At 36.9% G+C, this 18932-nt stretch overlaps 1 protein-coding gene across 7 annotated transcripts in view; it reads left to right on the top strand.

Annotated features, from left to right (window-relative positions):
- znf385b (zinc finger protein 385B) overlaps positions 1–17382 on the top strand; it is a 123991-nt gene extending 106609 nt beyond the window's left edge. For 3 of the 7 annotated variants that reach the window (XM_026271291.1, XM_026271290.1, XM_026271289.1), the window contains 6 exons: positions 7731–7826; positions 9344–9527; positions 12868–13185; positions 14781–14965; positions 15165–15266; positions 16073–17382. In XM_026271291.1, the coding sequence (XP_026127076.1) occupies positions 7731–7826; positions 9344–9527; positions 12868–13185; positions 14781–14965; positions 15165–15266; positions 16073–16285 (1098 nt within the window). In that variant the 3' untranslated portion in view covers positions 16286–17382. The remainder of the gene's footprint in view (positions 1–7730; positions 7827–9343; positions 9528–12867; positions 13186–14780; positions 14966–15164; positions 15267–16072) is intronic. The other 4 variants (XM_026271295.1, XM_026271294.1, XM_026271293.1 and 1 more) reach the window with 2 other exon arrangements.
- The last annotated feature ends 1550 nt before the right edge of the window (positions 17383–18932 follow it).

An 18932-nucleotide genomic window follows, 5' to 3' on the forward strand; every position in this document is an offset into this window, starting at 1 on the left:
TTATATACAATTGGGAATCAAAGATCTTTCTTATTCAGAACCATTTCATTTTTAGTAAATTTTTTTTTTTTTTTAATGGTTCCAAATTATTTATACAATGTTTGGTTGTATTAAATGTGCTTGATTGCTGGCTCATGAATCTTGCCCAATAGAGAGAAAAATGTGTGAACAAGATTGTGTACCATTTGGAATTGAATTGAGAATGCCTTTTAAATTCTAAGTCAGTTCTGAAATAGAATCCAATTTAAATTTGAATTCAAGGAAATGAATTGATCAATTGAAATTCAAAGCAATTCACTGATTGCTTGAAAAAGCCTTGTTTTAGTGATTTGAAAATAATAGAGCCTTGTAGATTTGTTGAATGTTATTCCAGTTTCACTTCTGTGGGTTGTGATATTTTCAGTTTAACTCATAAATTTAAAAGGCAAGTGAATTCTCTTCATTCTGAATTTTTCAAAACCCTGGTTGTGAGCTTGCCGTTTAAATTGAATATGAAGGTGAAAGACGACATCAAAAGATGGCAATACATCTTTAATCGTGTACATTGAAACATTGTTATCGGTTTTGTGAATCATTTTTTTCAATGAAGGACTCTTTTTACTAGAGATTATTTTTGATGAATCATTAAAACGACTCACAATTCGCTCTTAAACCACTTTATTTAAATTGGTTGAGAGAGAGAGAGAATTGTCAGAGTGTGTATTTGTATATGCGTGTGTGTGTGTGTGTGTGTGTGGGTGTGGGTGTGTATATGTATATATATATATATATATATATATACAGTACATACATACATACAATGGTGGCCAAGAATAAAAAAAATAAAATATGTCATATTCTAGGTTCTTCAAAGTAGCCACCTTTTGCTTTGATTACTGCTTTGCACACTCTCTGCATTCTCTTGATGAGCTTCAAGAGGTAGTCTCCTGAAACGGTCTTCCAACAGTCTTGAAGGAGTTCCCCGAGAGATGCTTAGCACTTGTTGGCCCTTTTGCCTTCTGTCTGCGGTCCAGCTCACCCCTAAACCATCTTGATTGGGTTCAGGTCCGGTGACTGTGGAGGCCAGGTCATCTGGCGCAGCACCCCATCACTCTCCTTCTTGGTCAAATAGCCCTTGATGCCTTCAGTGTGATTTTATATTTATAATGTATATGTATGTGTGTATATGTGTGTATGTACTTATATATATATATATATATATATATATATATATATAGTATATAGTGCAACTAAAATCAGTTTGTTGGTTTGTCACTCAGCTGCTGTTTATGATTTTCTTACCTTTTTGTAATCTATAATAGATTTTCATGCATAATGTCCCAAATAAAATGTGGCATTGTTTACTCACTGGCAGAGCAGTAAAATCCCAGCGGTTGCATTAAACAGTACCGTTGTGTTTACGAGTGTGCATACAGGTGTGGGGCTCTGCACACAGTTCGCTTGTGTTGTGTTGTTCTCTATGGGAGAGGGGTAATTACTTACTGTACTGCCATGTTGTTCCACTCTGTCTTGGCATTGATTAAGCCATTTAATTTAAGATGAATGGCACAGGGTGGTAATAAGCCCTGGCTGACAGAGGGCTCCCACTGCGAACGGTAATTGAGAAAAGGTTTCTCTCCGAGTGGAAAACAGACGCAAGAGCACCATTGTGCATCTGTTTTGTCTCCTCCAGGTCTTTTTCATCTTTTATCGTGACAAACAGGCAGGAATGCAGCACAAGAACCCAGGGAACCCCTTTGGACTTCTGAGCAAAGGCAGACGTGGTCCTGTTGTCTCAGTGGGGTGGCTGCTGGGTGTCCCAGCCGTCCTGTTGTTCCCTCCTGCGGTGCATAATTGTTTGATTGCTATCGAGTTTGAAACCGTTTTCCAACACAGCCAACGTGCTTCTGAATTGAAGTGACTGCTAGAGATTAACTAGAGATCTCAGCTTCCTGTTATCGTCTTCCCCCCTCTCTCTCTCCCGCTCTCTCTCACTCCAAACAAGCACAATAAAGCGGAAAGTGAAATGACTGCCTTTCTTGGGATAATTTAAAACAGTTTCCTCCTGCAATCTCCCATTTGAACAATGCTTTAAAGATTAAGTGGCGTATCTGAGCTAGCGTGGGGCGAACAGAAGTGTCAACGGATGTTCCCCAGACCGCCGAGCTCTTTGATGCTAATTCTGGGTGCATGTGTTGCCACGTTGTGATCTTCACCGATAGAGCTGTCTCTCCTGCTCTCAGTGCTCCCTGGAGATGCTCATCTGCAGGCCCAGTCCAAAGCACATCTTGCTTAAGTGGAAGTGATGCTCTGGTTGGCGTGTCAGAACGAATCAGCCCACGTCCCGTGTTTACCTTCGTTCTGCGCAGGCCTGAAGATGCCGTGTTTGTCGAGAGCTTTGCCCTTACCATTTTACGTTCCAGGAGAAGAGAGATTCGCAGTCATTATTCACAGCCAAAATGGCTCGTATTCGTCTCACAGGTTTCTCATGAAGATTAGCCATTGCCCTCGGAAGCTACAAACTTTATTCATGGTTTTATTAAAGCTCAAACGCCTCTTCATTTTGCCACAATCCTGCGATGTAATTTAATCCCATATTTAGTGCACGCTTTAGACTCACTTTTTTCATCCAATCCTGTTGCCAGAGGGGGAAAAAACATTGTGTAACCAAAGGTTGAGCACATCCTCGGCCAAGCTCTAATGAAGTTTTGAGGGAAGCGGTAGTTCCACTCAGTGCTCTTGTTTCCATAATGAGTCCAAGTGTGTCGCTGTGAAGTGTCTAATGGGCATTTTCGGTGAAAATACACCATAAAAAGATCAAATAAACAGTGTTTGATATTCCTCCCTGTTTGTTCTGTGAAATATTTCCATAGTGATGTAAAATAACAATGATGTTCAGATTCGTTTGGACTTTAAAAACACTGTCTGGTACATACATTTATGTTGTATATAAAACCTATTTAGGTAGTCCTTTACATCATTTATAGCATATTACTATTTTGCTGTAGTGTTGCTATGGTATTATATTTAAAAAAATAATCAGCTATTTCTATTATTTCTGTTAATCACTTATGTAATATACTTATGTAATCTAATTTAAATGTGTGTAATTTATGTAATCAAATAACTTTTTTTTTTAATAAAAATCTGCATAGTGCATGCTTGTGCAAATCAGTGTTCTAATCAGTGGCTAAAATGTTCTGTAGGTGGTTGCTGGATGTTTGGTGCAAATTATTAATTTTGAATTCAAATTTAAATGTAAAATCATTGCATCCAAGCTTCATTAAAACATCCTGAAAATAAAATGTATCATGGTGTCCACAAAAAATATTTAGCTGCACATCTTTTTTCAATATTAATTATAATAAGAAAGGGTTTTCTGAAGGGTCATGTGACAATTGGAGTAATGGATGCTGAAAATTCAGCTTCACAGGAATAAATGACATATTAAAATATGTTAAAATAGAAAACTGATATATGAAATTGTAATAAAACTTCACAATCTAACTGTTTAGCTGTAATTTAACATTTTTACTGTATCCTTGGTGAGCATGAGAGACTTTTAAATGGTCATGTAGCTGCTGTCACATAAAGTATTTTAACTCCTCATCATCAGTCTTCACGATTGTGACTTGCTGGTGAGCATCACCACTGCTGTTGGGCTAATGTGTATAAATGGACACACTCGCACACATTACATGTTTCCCAAGTCACTATAGATTAGCACTAATTAATGGCTCAGATCAATGTGTGTAAAAGCCAAACCTTAAATGCCATTTATGTCCATTATGTTTTAAAACTTTGCCATGCGCATAATTACAGCCTTTAACTGTTCAAACCCACCACGCAATTTGCTGACCCCGTGAGAGTTTATTGTTCAACTTCAGCCTCTGAAATGCCTCATATAAATGACCTTACCATTAATGTGTTCAGCATTTTATTTTATATGCTTTCCACCAACTAAACGTGCTCCCATTTTCTCTAGAATGCAACTTTTTGTAATGCCATAATTACACTTCAGGCAGGGCCTGCAGGCAGCTGACAGTTCTAGAAGTTGTTTTTGGTTTGATATGGTGTTTTTATTTAATATTTAACTCTGAAATCCTGGCTCTCTATTTAGCTGTTAAAATAAATTCTTGCAGATGTGGCCTGAATAAACTGCTAATGTGGGAAAAATTGATGCTGAATAATCAGCTTTTCACTCTTTTGCCTTTTACAAATTCACAGAAACGGTTTATACTGAAACCTTTTGTTTCCCGACAGCATTGTCTTTTTTCAGTTACATTACTTTGTGTGAGAGTTTTTTTTTCACCTTTGCAAGGTGTGTGTTTTGAAGGTTGTGTGTTCTTTTGAAGACTGCTTTATGCCTGGCGTATGCTCTTAGATTTCCCTTATCTCCGGTAAATGAGCTGTTTTATCTCTTTTTGCACTCAGCGAAACAGAGAAGCCCCGGCCATTTCATTTGAAGTTACCTGATCTAAAGGTGTGTGTCCTGCTGTGATGTGACATTAGGTGAAGTGGTGGCTTCCCTCCAGACAGAGACCTAAAGCCCTTATGTGAGAACATGTCAATGTGGCAGATAACCAGCACATCTCATTAAAGCTTTATGGTCTCTTATACATGCTGTGTCATTGCAGACGACACACACTCGCAACACGTGTTTCGTTGCTTGACTAATGTTACCCAGCAGCATAAGGAGATCCTAGTCTCAATTTTTTTTTTATGTTTACACCTGGTATTAAGATGGTGGACACTGCTAAATTTAAACAGACTCTTTCTTTGCACTGTAATCTGTATATATATTTGTGTCCCATATTTGTATTATATGAATGACTTCTGAAGGATCATGTGACACTGAAGACTGCTGAAAATGTAGCTTCGCCATCACAGAAATAAATAACATTTTAAATTACATCTTATAATGTAATAATCTGCAAAATATTTTATCAAATTAATCCAGCTTTGGTGAGCATACAGTATGAGACTTTTGAACAGTAGTGTATTTTTTTTTTTTTTTTTTTTTTTTTTTAAAGAGATGTTTAATGTAGTGCTGGGCAATAATTAATCACGATTAATCGCTCCCGAAATAAACATAATTCTGTGTACATATAATATGTGTGTACTGTGTAAATATATTTTTTAAAAATTATATTATATATATATATATATATATATATATATATATATATAGTACACATGCATATAGAATATAAACAATAACTTTTATTTCTGGATGCGATTAATCACGTCCAGCATTAGTTGTAATATATTATGTCTAGTCCCTCAGAATGTCTGCAGGATTATAGGGTTTTTCCACCTTCAAACCTCAATTTAAAACCATTCTAACAGTTGTACACAGTGATATTTCTTGGATGACTGCTCGTGATTGGATCACAGAGACGGCTCTCAATACCAGGTGTGTGCAGAGCTTACATGTGAGGAGATCCGAAAAAAGCTGGAAATAGGAATGTTTCACCGCATTGAGAGCTGCAGAAACTCTTGTGAACTTTTTGTAAGATTGTTACCATAATACTGGTACTAGGGTAAAATGCTTCAAATGTCTGGGTTTCCCTTTTGACATTTTCTATTAGAGTATGTAAATGTGTTTGCGTCGCTTTGACAGTTTTCTTCTGTGTTTTTAAAATGCCTAAAAGAAACAATAATGGAATCGTTAAGGAATTGAAATCAGAATCATTCAAGTACTTGCAGTTCCCATCTCTAGTTAGAAAACACAGCGAGTTCTTTTGTCTTTTTAAAAGTAGTTATTTGGAAGATGGATTAACAGTGGGGATTCAGAACAAGACATGTTCTGCTAAAAGTCTTCTGATGTATTGTGCTGCAAGTTGTTGTTGTTGTTTTTTAATGAAAATTAATATTATAAGCTAGACAAAAGCACTTTTACAGTATCTGCACTCTGAGATAAAGCACTGAAGAATGGAAATTGGCTAACAATCAGACTTTTGGCAAGTGTTTTTTTTTTCATCAAATTAAGTTTGTTATTGTGCTTAAAATAATTTTGACGGCTGAAGTGAAGGGAAAGAGTATGTCATAATTGCTGTATGACTTCATGCATTGAGGGAGTTTGTGAGCAGAGGTTTTGTGGCAGGGACCTGTGGCCTCAGAAAAACAACAGCAGTTGGTACTAATAATGCTTGTATTGCATAATTGGCTGAATCATTTGAAATTGCCAGTGCCAGACCACATTTGTTGCATGTACAACTACAAGCACATATATGTTTAAAAGTTGAACAGTAGCAGCAGCAAACCATTTCAGATATGACTGTTTCCAAACAGGTTTTCCGGACTATACACCGATCTGCATTTGTTTGGAAAAACAGGTAGTCTTGCTACAAATATAGACATTTCTTCACACTAGTCTGTCCTCTATTTTAACATAGAGAAAAAGTATACGAGACAGTTTTATGTGACATATTGAAGTGGGATCAGAGGATAACACACACAAAAAAAAAAAAAAAAACCTATGAGAAATAGAAAAAGCAAATACATTTCTGACAGTGATGCCCCATCTGAGGCCAGTCTGTTTATTGCATCAGCCAGCCTCTGAAAACCACAAAGACAAAGCATGTATGCATGAGAAAATAGGCTCTCTACAAGATACAAGATCAACTGTGTACTTTCATACAACAAGCTGTTACAATGTGTAGGTGTGTGTCTTTGACAGGTTTCTTGTACAATACATGAGCGCTGAACGGGAGGATACACAGACAGCTGTAGGGTAATGCACTGATATTGCTGGCAGCTCCTATTTGCAAATATCAGCAGAAAGGCTTACTGATGCTTATTGCATATGCAAGCCTTTTTTGTTTGCTCGTTCGTGTCATGCTCTTGTTGCAAAGACATTTTGCAACATGGCTATTAATAAAGAGTGTATGTGGCTGACTATTCACTGAGGATTTCATATACTGTACGCTCATCGGGCCTTATTCATGAAACACGAACAGAAGGAATTTCGGTGTAAGAAGGTTGTTAAACTAAATGGCAAAATTGAGTTCATGCAAATCTAGAATTGTAAAATTGTCTGGCAAAACCTTCTTGAATACAAACTTTAATTAATCGTGATCATCTCTGTACACTGCCATGCAAACGTTTAGGTTTAGTAAGATGAAAAAGATAAAGTGACTTTTAATTGATACTTTTTAATAATAAATAATAAAACCACTTATATTTGACAAGGATACATTAAATATATCAAAAGTGACAGTAAACACATTTATAATGTTACAGATAATTTATATTTGTATTTCTAAATATATTGTGGTTACCACATAAATATTAAGCAGAACTACTAGATTAAACATTATAATAAGAAATGTATAATAAGCTTATAATAAGAAATGATTCTTGAAAACCAAAATCAGCCAAGCCATCACAGGAATAAATTACATTTTAATACAAATAAATAGAAAAAAAATAAGAGACTAGGAGGCTTCCTTCAAAAATATAATTATTAAAAAAAATAAATAAAAAAAAAACATGGAAAGTCTGTTTGAATTTGTATTTGTTTATTTTTATATTTAGGTTATATTTTCTTTTTTCTTTATTTTTTTAATCAACATTTTTTTAAATCAGTGGAGCTGATTTCCAAGTGTCAGTTCCAAACTGTTAACAACTGGAATTTTACATTTATTTGTGACTTTATCAGTGGAACACAAAAGAAAATATTTTGAAAAATGCCTGTGTGTTTAATTTCCAATGTTGTTTGGACCCCAAAATTCTTTTGTGTTTTACAGAAGCATAGAGGTTTGGAGCGACATGAGGGTGAGCAAATGATGACAGAATTTTTTTCTGGTGGAACTTTCCCTTTAATGTTCGTGAAACATAAACAGGTTTGTAAAACCATTCTTAGTTTAAAACAATTTACAGAGAAACTTGTGCTGCTCGTGTTCCATGAATGAGACCCCATGATTGCTAGAACTACGCTGGAAGACACTTGATGTTTTGAAGCCTGAAATTACAGTCAGAGTGGGGATGTTTTTGTAAATATTAAAATGGACGCGTACACAGTTAGCTTGAGAGAAAGTCAATTTATAAATGTCAAGTGCATTTACGCCTGGTCACAGGAGATGCTTACATTTGCACAGTGCAGAGAAGACAAAACGCCCCGAGTCGTCAAATCATTCTCTCCTGTCACTGTCTGCAGCAGCGTCCCATGTGTCATTATGATTCCCATGTCTGTCACTTGAACAAGCAATCTGTGCAGTTGGTTCGACAGACATTACGCACCTCATTTTCGCTTGGACTGTCTCTCTCTTTCTTCTATCTTATCATATTTCATGTTTTTCCAGCTCTGGCTCAGATGGTTCAACACACATTCACAAGATCACTAGTGAACTGAACAGAAAAGAACTTTGACCCCTCTTTAATCACAGCACTTTTGCGACATGCTGTTAGCCGCATGCTTAGTTATAGGTATACTTTTGTCTGTCTGTTTGTGTGTTTGTTTTGATCAAATGTATATATGTATTAACTAGTGAAGTTAATATCTTTCTTTCAATAGAGGCACATCCAATACTGTTCTGAAATCAATCAATTATTAAATCCATGTTCCCCAAAAACAGGTTCAGTAATGGTGTGTTCAGATTTACAGGGACTGAACTGACTGTGAGCACCAGTGAATAGATAAATACATTTTGACAAAATCTTATTGCTTCAAATGTTTGTATCTCATTACTGAAGGACGGTAATTCATACAAAAGCAGTGACGTTCCTGTAATTGCTATTTAAACACCTGAAATACCCCAAACTTTGAATAATCTGTAGTTAAAACATCTATGAGCAGTGCTGTCTGGCTTTTCCCGGCACTGTCAGAAATCCCTTAAACTTGCAGTTAGTGAACGTGACCGAGTATCAGCATTTAGAGAGAAAATCCATCTGCAGGTCTTTGGGGATTTTGTCACTTTTGATGTCATAAAAATGAGAAATTGAGCTCCTAATTCTTAGCAGTCAGATATTCAAAGGACCCTAATCCCTCACAAGCACTTTCTCTCTCCCGCTCCATCCCGCTCTGTTTAAGTGTGAAGTAGTCATTTTCCTTTAAATCTTCACTTGGAAGTTGAACTGATGATATGAGTAAACCCTCCATTAATGGCTTCAATGAGTGCCGCCTATCGACGCCCATTTAGTTTTCTCCACTGACAATCAATTCCCTCCAAACAGACAGTGTCCAGCTCTATTTCTTAGTGTCTTAAAATTCCAGTTACCTTGATTGGAACAGTGCCTGCTATTGAAAGCACGTTTGAGATGTGTGTGTATCTGTGTGTGTGTGTGTGATTGCCGTCCTTGATGGTAGATGCTAGTGTGAGAAATGAGCCTGATTGGATGGTTCATTTGTTCTCCTTTGTAGAGCCAAGCCGAGGCGCACTACAAAGGCAGTAAACATGCCAAGAAGCTCAAAGCACAGGAGTCCACGAAAAATAAGCAGAAAAGTGCAGCCGCCCAGGACAGCGGCGCTAAGACAATCACCACCACCACCACCACCACCACTTCCTCCTGCACTGCAGTCACTGCCAGCTGCTCTGACCAACCAGGTTAATAGCTCCTTTTGTTCTTGCTCCACATCACCTGTCCCATCTTCTTTTCCTCTCCGTGTGTGTTTACTCCCATGCTTTTCTTCCCGCCGCTCTAACCCTGACCCCTGTTTTCGCTCCATCTATGTGCTTGTGTTTGTGTGTACTGAATGTAGTCGTATTTTTCCTTGTAAAAGCCCATTTAGGATGACCGGGGGCATCCGTCAAGCTCAAAAACTTGCTCGTTGCTCATATGCCGAGGTAAGGTGCAGCCCTGCTGCGGCTGTAAATCAGTCATATGCTTCATCATGCTAACAACAGATCACTTTTCCCACAGCTCTGTTTGCTCGTTTCATCATGACCCGCAGATTGAGTTTCCAGCACATGATCATTTTGTCTGATTTTGTGTTGCTTTTAAATGTTTAATAATGGAAAACGCATACAGAACTGGAACAGGCGGTAAGAAGCGTGCTGGGATGTTGCTATTTTCTTTCTCCTTTTTTTTTTTCTCCCTGGCCTTTGATTTGACTGAATTAGATTTGTGTTCCATTTCAAAGAACATAATCATCTGATCTTTGCTTCACGCTGTGACCCACTCAATTTCAGGCCCTTGTGTCTGATTAAGAATCAAGACTGGGATGTACCAAGACACATGCCCTACGGGGTGCAAATCCGAGCCAGTGCATACTTTCCGAATTCGCTCGTTCTTTAGCTGGAGACAGATTTGGGTGCGCTTCATCTATTAGGCAGTGGTGGTCCTCATTGATATGCAGTGTATTTGTGCAAATCAGGCCAAATGAATGTCAGCCTGATTCACAGATGGCTTATAGGTCTTCACTGTCACAGCGTCGTTTTAGTGCGGCGTTGAGCTCGGCCCGAGACTCAGGAAGGGGGCTGCTGTTGCCATCTCTCCACGAACCCTGGCAATGCACAATGCAGTCAGATTTAGTTTACATGGGAAAACTTCAAGCACTTAATCATTACAATTGCTAGCTCCAGTGCTTTACATAAGAGCCTGCTTTATGTGATGTTTCTGGGGTTTTTTAAGATCCAAGAAATGTTTCGCACTCACTGATTTTCTCAGAAAGGTAAGAGCAAGGTCCTTTCAACAAAGCGGTCACTGCTTGATCTTCGTCGAAACAACAAGTGCCAATTTTGATCACTTTGGCTCTGTTCCAAAACCTAGGGAGCTTCCTTTGTAGGCTGTATTTTAGGGCATTTCTGGCACATTATTGTTCCAATGCTTTTGTTCGCTAAATTCTAAATCAGAATGATATGCTACCAATTTGAATGGCAGTATAGACATTGGGACAGGGACAGATTTGGTGGTATGGGTAGGTTTAAGGGTGGGTTAAGCTGTAAGGGATGGGTCAACAGTGTAATTATAAATGTAATTACAGAAATTAATTACAGATGTTTATTACAGAATATTGCTATAACTAAATTACTAAAAAATATTAATGAATGTTTAATCTAATAAAAAAATTGACTGTTTTACCTAATATATTGTATGTGTGAGCTGGCTAAGAAAGCAGTGGCCTATGTAGGCATTGAAAAAAAATTACTAGGTTTTGAAACAGAGCCTGTATTTCTTTCAGTTTTGAAAAGTTTTCAAAATAGTTGTACTTTATCTCTGATCTATTTTCTTATACAGCTAAAATAAGTTCTTTATGACTCACTGCAAAAATATTGAGAACAGGAACAAAGAGTCATATGTCTCTACATCTACCTACCACGCTTTGGAAGATTTGAAATATAAACTTAAACTTGGAGAGAGAGAAGAAAAAAATGCAAAAGAGCAGCAGTTTCAGTCTAGAGGTTCAGGTTGGTGTCAGTGGGTGCAATGTCACTGTACGGGGGAACATTAGACAGTTTTGGCTGCTTTGAGTCCTCCGGGAGAGAGAAAAAGCACGAGCAGAGAGTGACATTCATATAAAGCAGCAGAGTATTCCCTCAGAGGGCTGTTAGAGAGTGGGTGAAGAGTACAGGCATCCAACATCAAGTGCTTGTAGAGCCTCCCGCGGAATGTGACGCTATGACAAGGGTGTAAGGATGGTGGGCGATCCAGGGGTCACGTCCTATCACAGGACCCGAGTAGGAGCCTGACCCAGTGGAACTCATCTGACATAGAATCTAGAGCACTTGCCTGCAGCTAAGGGCCTTATATCTAACCCAAACACACAAATAGGTAAAACAAATAAAAAATAGACAGGAAGGAGTTCAAATATATAAATAAAACGATTAGTAAAGTAAAATAATAATTAATAATAATATTAATTATTATTATTATTATTATTATTATTATTATTATTATTATTAAAACATGCTTTTAAACCCTCAAGCTTTTATTTTGGTGATATTAAGTTATTGTTGACTTTTTAATATGCTTATTATTCAGAAACTTAAAAAATCCATTAAATATGAAAAGAACATGGTGCATGTAGACTATAAAGCTGAAAAATGTGTGAAAATAATTTTTAAATATTAGTGCTGTCAAATTTGCTATTACTATTACTTACATATGTGTGTACATATATGTGTGTGTATTTATATATACAAAGAAAAAACATTATGTAAATGCAGACTTTTGTTTTTGATGTGATTAATGGATTTGTCAGCACTATTATATATATATATATTTATATATATATTTATATTATATATATAGTTTAAACGTTTTGAAATAATAATTATAATTATAATTATTATTTCAAAACGTTTTAACTATATATATAATATATATATATATATATATATATATATATATATATATATATATATATATATATATATATATATATATATATATATAATAGTGCTGACAAATCCATTTATTATTATTATTATTGATTAATCCATTTATTATTATTATTATATGCATTCACTAAGTCTAATTAATCCTTCAAGCTTTTATTTTGGTGAACTGGTGTAACACATTTGAGTTTCTGCTTATAATTGACTTTTTTTAATATGTTTTTTATCCCCCCATAAAACCTAAAGACTCATAAAACCAAGGAAGAGTGTGCATATAGACTATATACGTTTCATTACATCTCAGCCTTTTCTGAATTATTAATCGCATTAAGCCATAAAATCTTTTCTCTTCAATTAAATGTGTAGCTTTAATTTCTTTATTGACATACACACTGTTCTTGCTTCTTCACCCAAGTCATAGAAACTAGAGCGCTTAGCTTGCAGCAGACGGCCTTATATCAAACCCTAACCCACGATGCTGGAAAAGTATATAGACAGGAAAGAGATGAAAAATGTGCCAGTGCACAATACAACATGTTGAGCCCTTCACCACTAACTGTCAGATTTGCTCTTTCCTTGTTTCTCTCTCTCTCTCTCATCTTCCCAGAGAAAAGCATAGAGCCGCTGGCTGCGCTCAATGTCCCTGCCTCCCCACAAGCCTTTGTGCCTGTTTGTGCTCCCGCTGCGCCTGCAGTGGCATTAGTGCCCAGCCCTTGCAAGACAGCACCCGCGCATGCCAGCCCCCCCACTGAGCCAACAGGACTCACGGTGGCCCTGAAGAACACCTCCAAACCAGCAGCGCTGCCAACGGCCCCGTCAGAGCCCAGCGTGGAGTCCGAGGAGGAGAAAGCCAAGAAGCTCCTGTACTGTTCGCTCTGCAAAGTGGCTGTCAACTCCCTCTCACAGCTGGAGGCGCACAACACAGGTGTGGCCAACATCTGCCTCTGCATCGCAGGGTCTTTCCCACGGCTTTCTCTGCGTTATGCGTTCTTCTTTATCATAAATGTTTCAGTGAGTGACCCTCCGAGGCTTGGGAGTGTGGAAATGTACTTGCAGTTAAGACATAAATCAAACCCAGCGTAGCGACGTGAGGCTCATCATTGATAATGTATGAAGAACTGGAAAATGTAGACTGGGTTCCCACGGTCATGGGAAATCTGGAGATATTGTGGAATTTTAAAAAGGCAGTTTCTAAGCCTGGAAAAGTCATAGAAACTAATCAAATATTAAAAAGTCCTGGACATTTATGTAGCCGGTATGCATTTCTCAGCTTTAAAATATTTAATCTGCAAGAAATTGCCTTAGAAACATTATCCAGACACACCGAGGGGAATATGTTCAGATGTATGGGGCTGCAGTCAGACTAGTATTAATATATTAATTATATTTTTTATGCTTTTGATAATTCATTCACTATATGTCTTGATATTGCATATGTAAAAGCCAATCAGTTTGGATGTAGCACAGTGCTCATTCAATAAATGCACAGCTAAACAAATGAGTTTTGAGTCTTGATGTAAAAGTGGCTAATGTTTTAGCACATCTGATCTCTTCTGGAAGCTGATTACAGCTGCGGGCGGCATAATAGCTAAAAGAGGGCTCCCCTTGTTTTGTGGGAACCCTTGGTATTTCTACTCGATCCTAATGATCTGGAGATTGAGTGATTTATAAATGAGTAAAAGTACTTTAAAAATCAATCCTAAATGTAACTGGAAGCCAGTGTAAGGTCCTGAGGACTGGTGTGATATGCTCAGATTTTCTGGTTCTAGTCAGAATCCTGGCAGCAGTGTTCTGGATGAGCTGCAGCTGTCTAATGGTCTTCTTGGGAAGAACGGTGAGGAGCCCATTACAATAGTCCATTCTTCCTGTGATAAAAGCATGAACGAGTTTATTATTTATTATTTCACCTTGAGAACTTCATCTTTGTTTCCAAATATAATGGCTTCAGTTTTCTCTTTGTTTAAATGAAGAAAGTTCCGGCACATCCAACTATTAATTTCATCAATGCATTGGCAGAGGGAGTCAATGGGGCTGTAGTCATTTGGCGATAAGGCTAGGGAAATCTGGGTATCATCAGAATGGCTGTGATAGGCAATTTGGCGCTTTCTCATTATGACTTTTTCCCAAAATAAAATCTTCCAGGCCCCCCAAACTTCAACACAATTCATGGAAACAAATCAAATTTACAGTAGCAACACTAATGCCTTTGTCGCATCTGAGCTGTTTTTTGGAGACTCAGCATCTCTTAATATTCTCATACTCGTAAAGAAAAAATATAATTAGTCTAATGAGTCTTTAGCAAACACAGTGGCCAATAACATGCCAATTAAACCATAATATTGATATTATTCCCACAACAAAATCACTGTGTACTAGTCCATTCCACAACCTTGTAAAAGCTGTAAAAATAAGAGCGTCGGCGACTGACATGATTCAAATATCCAGTGTTAGTTTGTATTGAATAAACAGGATTGTTTCTGTGAAGCCAGACAAAACATTCTACTCTGTCTGTTTCATCAGGTTCAAAGCACAAAACCATGCTGGAGGCGCGAAATGGAGCGGGTCCCATTAAAGCGTACCCCAGACCCGGGTCCAAACTCAAAGTTCAGGCCACACAACTGAACAAAGGCTCAGGCTTACAGAACAAGACGTTTCATTGTGAAATCTGTGATGTCCACGTCAACTCAGAAATCCAGCTCAAGCAGGTATTCAGTTCGGTTTGCATGCAATGATTCATTCAACATGAGCATTATTCATGCAGTTGACAACAAACGTAACGCGTACAGCGCTGAATAATGAAAGCACTATAAATAGTAATGTGATTCTGTGGCTTGATCGTACCAAATTTGCAAGTTGTACTTCCTGTTATGCAGTTTAGGCTTTTAAATGTGTTTTTCTTCACAGCATATCTCCAGTAGGCGGCACAAGGACAGAGTGGCAGGCAAACCCACCAAACCCAAATACAGCCCTTACAACAAGCAGCAGCGGAGCTCCAGCTCTCTGGCAGTAATGCATTATTTGTGCTCTTTATAATCAAGCGCTTTCATCAAGTGTTTCTGGCATCTCAAGTGTCAGTACTGTGAGGAGATTGTTGCACACTTTCTAGGCTGACAAATGCCTCTTGCTTGTCATTTTTCAAGTTAAATGCAAAATATGTTGGGAACAACTTGCTGGTTGTAGAGCAGTTGGCCCTTCGCTAAGCTCCACCTACCTTGCTTCCTGTTGATATCTCAGACCAGTTTCAGAATGGATTCCATTTCTTCTTCTTCTTCTAAGTGTTCCCTTATTCTCTGTTTGACATATTTGTGAATTATTTATATAAATCTTTTTTGAAACTATCCATAGACTTGCACTAGAAAAGACTTGTAATATTTTAATACTTTACACATGACAACAACAATTCTTCTTATTGTTGTTTTTATCAGCAGTTTTAAAATATGTTAAAAATAAATAAACATAAAGTAATAATTATACCATTAATAATAAAAAATATTATATTAATAAAAAATATTCAAATGTTAATTATAACACTAATATCAATTATAGCAACAATAATAAAATAATCATTATTATTTTTAAAGTATTAAACTAATTTTATTATTATTTTCACAAATCTGTAAGATATATTATAAAATAGAATCACTCAGTCTCAGTGTTTAATTACATCTCAGGCTTTTGTGGTTTATTATTCGCTCTAGGCCATAAAATCAATTTCCTTTCGATTAATTGTGCAGCCCTAATTTGGTTATTGACATAGACACTGTTCCTCCTCCTCAGCCAAAGTGACTGAGTGTTTTTCCTCTTTCCTCCAGGCCAAACTCGCCCTGCAGAACGACTTGGTGAAGCCCATTTCACCGGCTTTCCTCTCCACGACCTTCTGCCCCACCACAGTCCCGTCCATCTCCCTCCACCCTCGCCCCAACACCTCCATCTTCCAGACAGCCTCTCTTCCGCACTCATTTCTCCGTGCCGCTCCGGGACCGATCCGACCCACCACAGGCTCCATCTTGTTTGCGCCTTACTGAGCGTGCAGCCACACCGGAGCGGACGTTTCTCAACCTATGCCACGCTACGGCTGTATGCTTGAAACAGTGGTGTATTTATTAAAACTTTATCCTCAACTGTCCTCACCGTCACAAAACCCAGGAAGGATGTCGTCTTTGTGAGGGCTTTTGCATTTGAAACACTAAAAATAAACAAGAAAAAGTGTTGAACTGCTTCCTGAAAGACTTGAATTATCATGGTCTTCCTTTTCAACTCAACCAACCAACCAACTCCAGGCAAGCACATGTCTCGAGGCGCTGTCAGAAACCATCCCAAATCCTACCATGTTCAGTCAACGGCTTGATGTTGTCAGGGAGCCTGTGATGCAGTTTTTGGCCTGTGTGCTGTCTTGTATCGTGTTGTCAATAAGCTCAATCACCAGTACTTCAGTGGCGCCCACTCTTTCCCTTTTAACAGGAAACATAGCATTTCTCTTCTCCACATGTGTCCGGGTTCCTCTTCTCAGCATAGAAGCAGATTCAACTTGTTTTCATCACAAAACCAACTCTCTTTTGTGTATTAGGAAAACCGTGGGCTGTATTCATCTTTCCGAGATATCCTTATTTGTCACGAGACACAGCTCTCTGATGATGCAATAATGTACAGATCATTAAATATTGATATTCTCCATAGTGTATTTCATGTTTACCTAAAAGGTTGCAATACAAGTTGTATTTTAAGAGCTGAAGGAGGCACTAAGAGAACTAGATACGATATTTGGTACATTCTTTTTCGAGATAAAGAGAGAACGTTAACTGACAATTCTTTATTTGGCTGTGGAATATCATCATTCATAAACGTATGTATGTTTGAGAGTCTGTACATAAAGATACTACATTTTCAATAAAATAATATATTTAAATGATTTCTTCATGAATTTATACTGTATATTACTTTTCAGGAAAGGTTGTTGCTCATTATTAAATGTTTAGTGAATTGATCAGATGTCTTCATATTTATTTTCAGATGCTTTTTTTTAATTGTCATTTCTAATGTAATGTTTTCTTTGAGTTCATTTATTTGTGCAGGAGGTTTGTTTGGTGGATTTGATTAAAAAAACAGTTCAGTGTTGTGTAATTTGATTATTAAATTTAATGTGTTTCCCCCAATAGTCCTTAGTCTTTCATGTGCATTCATCTCCTGGATGAATGAGTCATTCGAATCATGTTTGCTAATATAGATAACAAGATCATATCTCAGATCTCTGTTTGCACAATACAATTAATGGGAATGATGTACTGTAATCAACTTGATTCACCACATTCTTGATTTTTATATATATATATATATATATATATATATATATATATATATATATATATATATATATATGCAATTATATTCAATTATTCATGTATTTTTTACTTGTCAAGGATGTAATCTGTCAACATAGGCTTCAAAAGTCTAAAACCACTTGTGAAAATGTTGCTTTTTATTAATAATTTAATTTTTTTAATAAGCATTTTTTTTTTCAACAATCATTTTATCATCACAATTTAATACATAACAAATGTACTTGATTAGCAACCTAGTATAAGTGTACCTTAAATGTTTATTTTTCATTTTATATCAAAACATTATTATTTAAATCTCCGTGTATTATATTATTATGTTTTGCACCCCAGTGTGTATATATATTGTGATCATGTTTGTGTTGTAAATGTCACCGCCTCACTATTTCTCCCATATTGTGACTTCATTTGTCTGTGATTATGAATGCAATGACAACTGCAATAAGACGCCGATCAGGACGTCTGGCTGGTGATTGCTGATATAATGGGACTGCCCTTCACCTCTGCTTTTACTTTTCATTAGGATTGTGACAGTAATACTGACTGACAGATGTCCAGCAGCTTAGAGGCGCACAATCCTTTCTGACATACACCCTTCAAACACTCAGAAGAGCCAATCAAAAGCACAGGCCTGATTCTGGTTCACCCCCACTGACCTGTACCAATGTCACCCTTGGCATCACTATAATGATGCTGCTACATTCAATGTACAGTACTTTTAGAGAGGTAAGTCGGAGGTTATATTTCAGTTGACCAGGGGAAGAAATTAATCATAAATGTCACAGAAAGTGGTAAAAATCATTTCAGAATGTTATGATTCTGATGCTTCAGCACTGTAGTCAGCAGTAGCTGACAGATTCAGGTGAGTATTGTTGAATATGGAGCTTTGAAGTTGTTTTGATGAAAAATGAGACTAAAATCAGCTATAAAGAGCCAGAATTTGAATAGGACTTATACATAAAAAAACATAAACATTAACCAGTAAAGATCTGTATAGTCTAATAGAGACAAGCTAATTATAAATAGTGTATGAAATCAAATTCATTGTGAATTATTTAATGCTGCTTGGACCTATAAAGCCTGATTTAAGAAATAATAGTCAGGATTTTCTTTTTCAATGGAACAGTTTATCGAACTACAATATTACAAGGGGGGAAAAAAAGAGATTTACATTTTTGTATCAAATAATATCGTACATCAGGCTTTTATAGCTTATAGTGTGATATATATTCAAGGAGCAAAAAACACCTGTTTTATTCAGAGGCCTAAACTGAAAATAAAAATAAAAAAGTGCAATTTGATGCAGTTGCTGATGTTTATATGGGCAAAAAGATGA

The sequence above is a fragment of the Carassius auratus genome, chromosome 9 (assembly GCF_003368295.1).
Source record: "Carassius auratus strain Wakin chromosome 9, ASM336829v1, whole genome shotgun sequence".
NCBI lineage: Eukaryota > Metazoa > Chordata > Actinopteri > Cypriniformes > Cyprinidae > Carassius > Carassius auratus.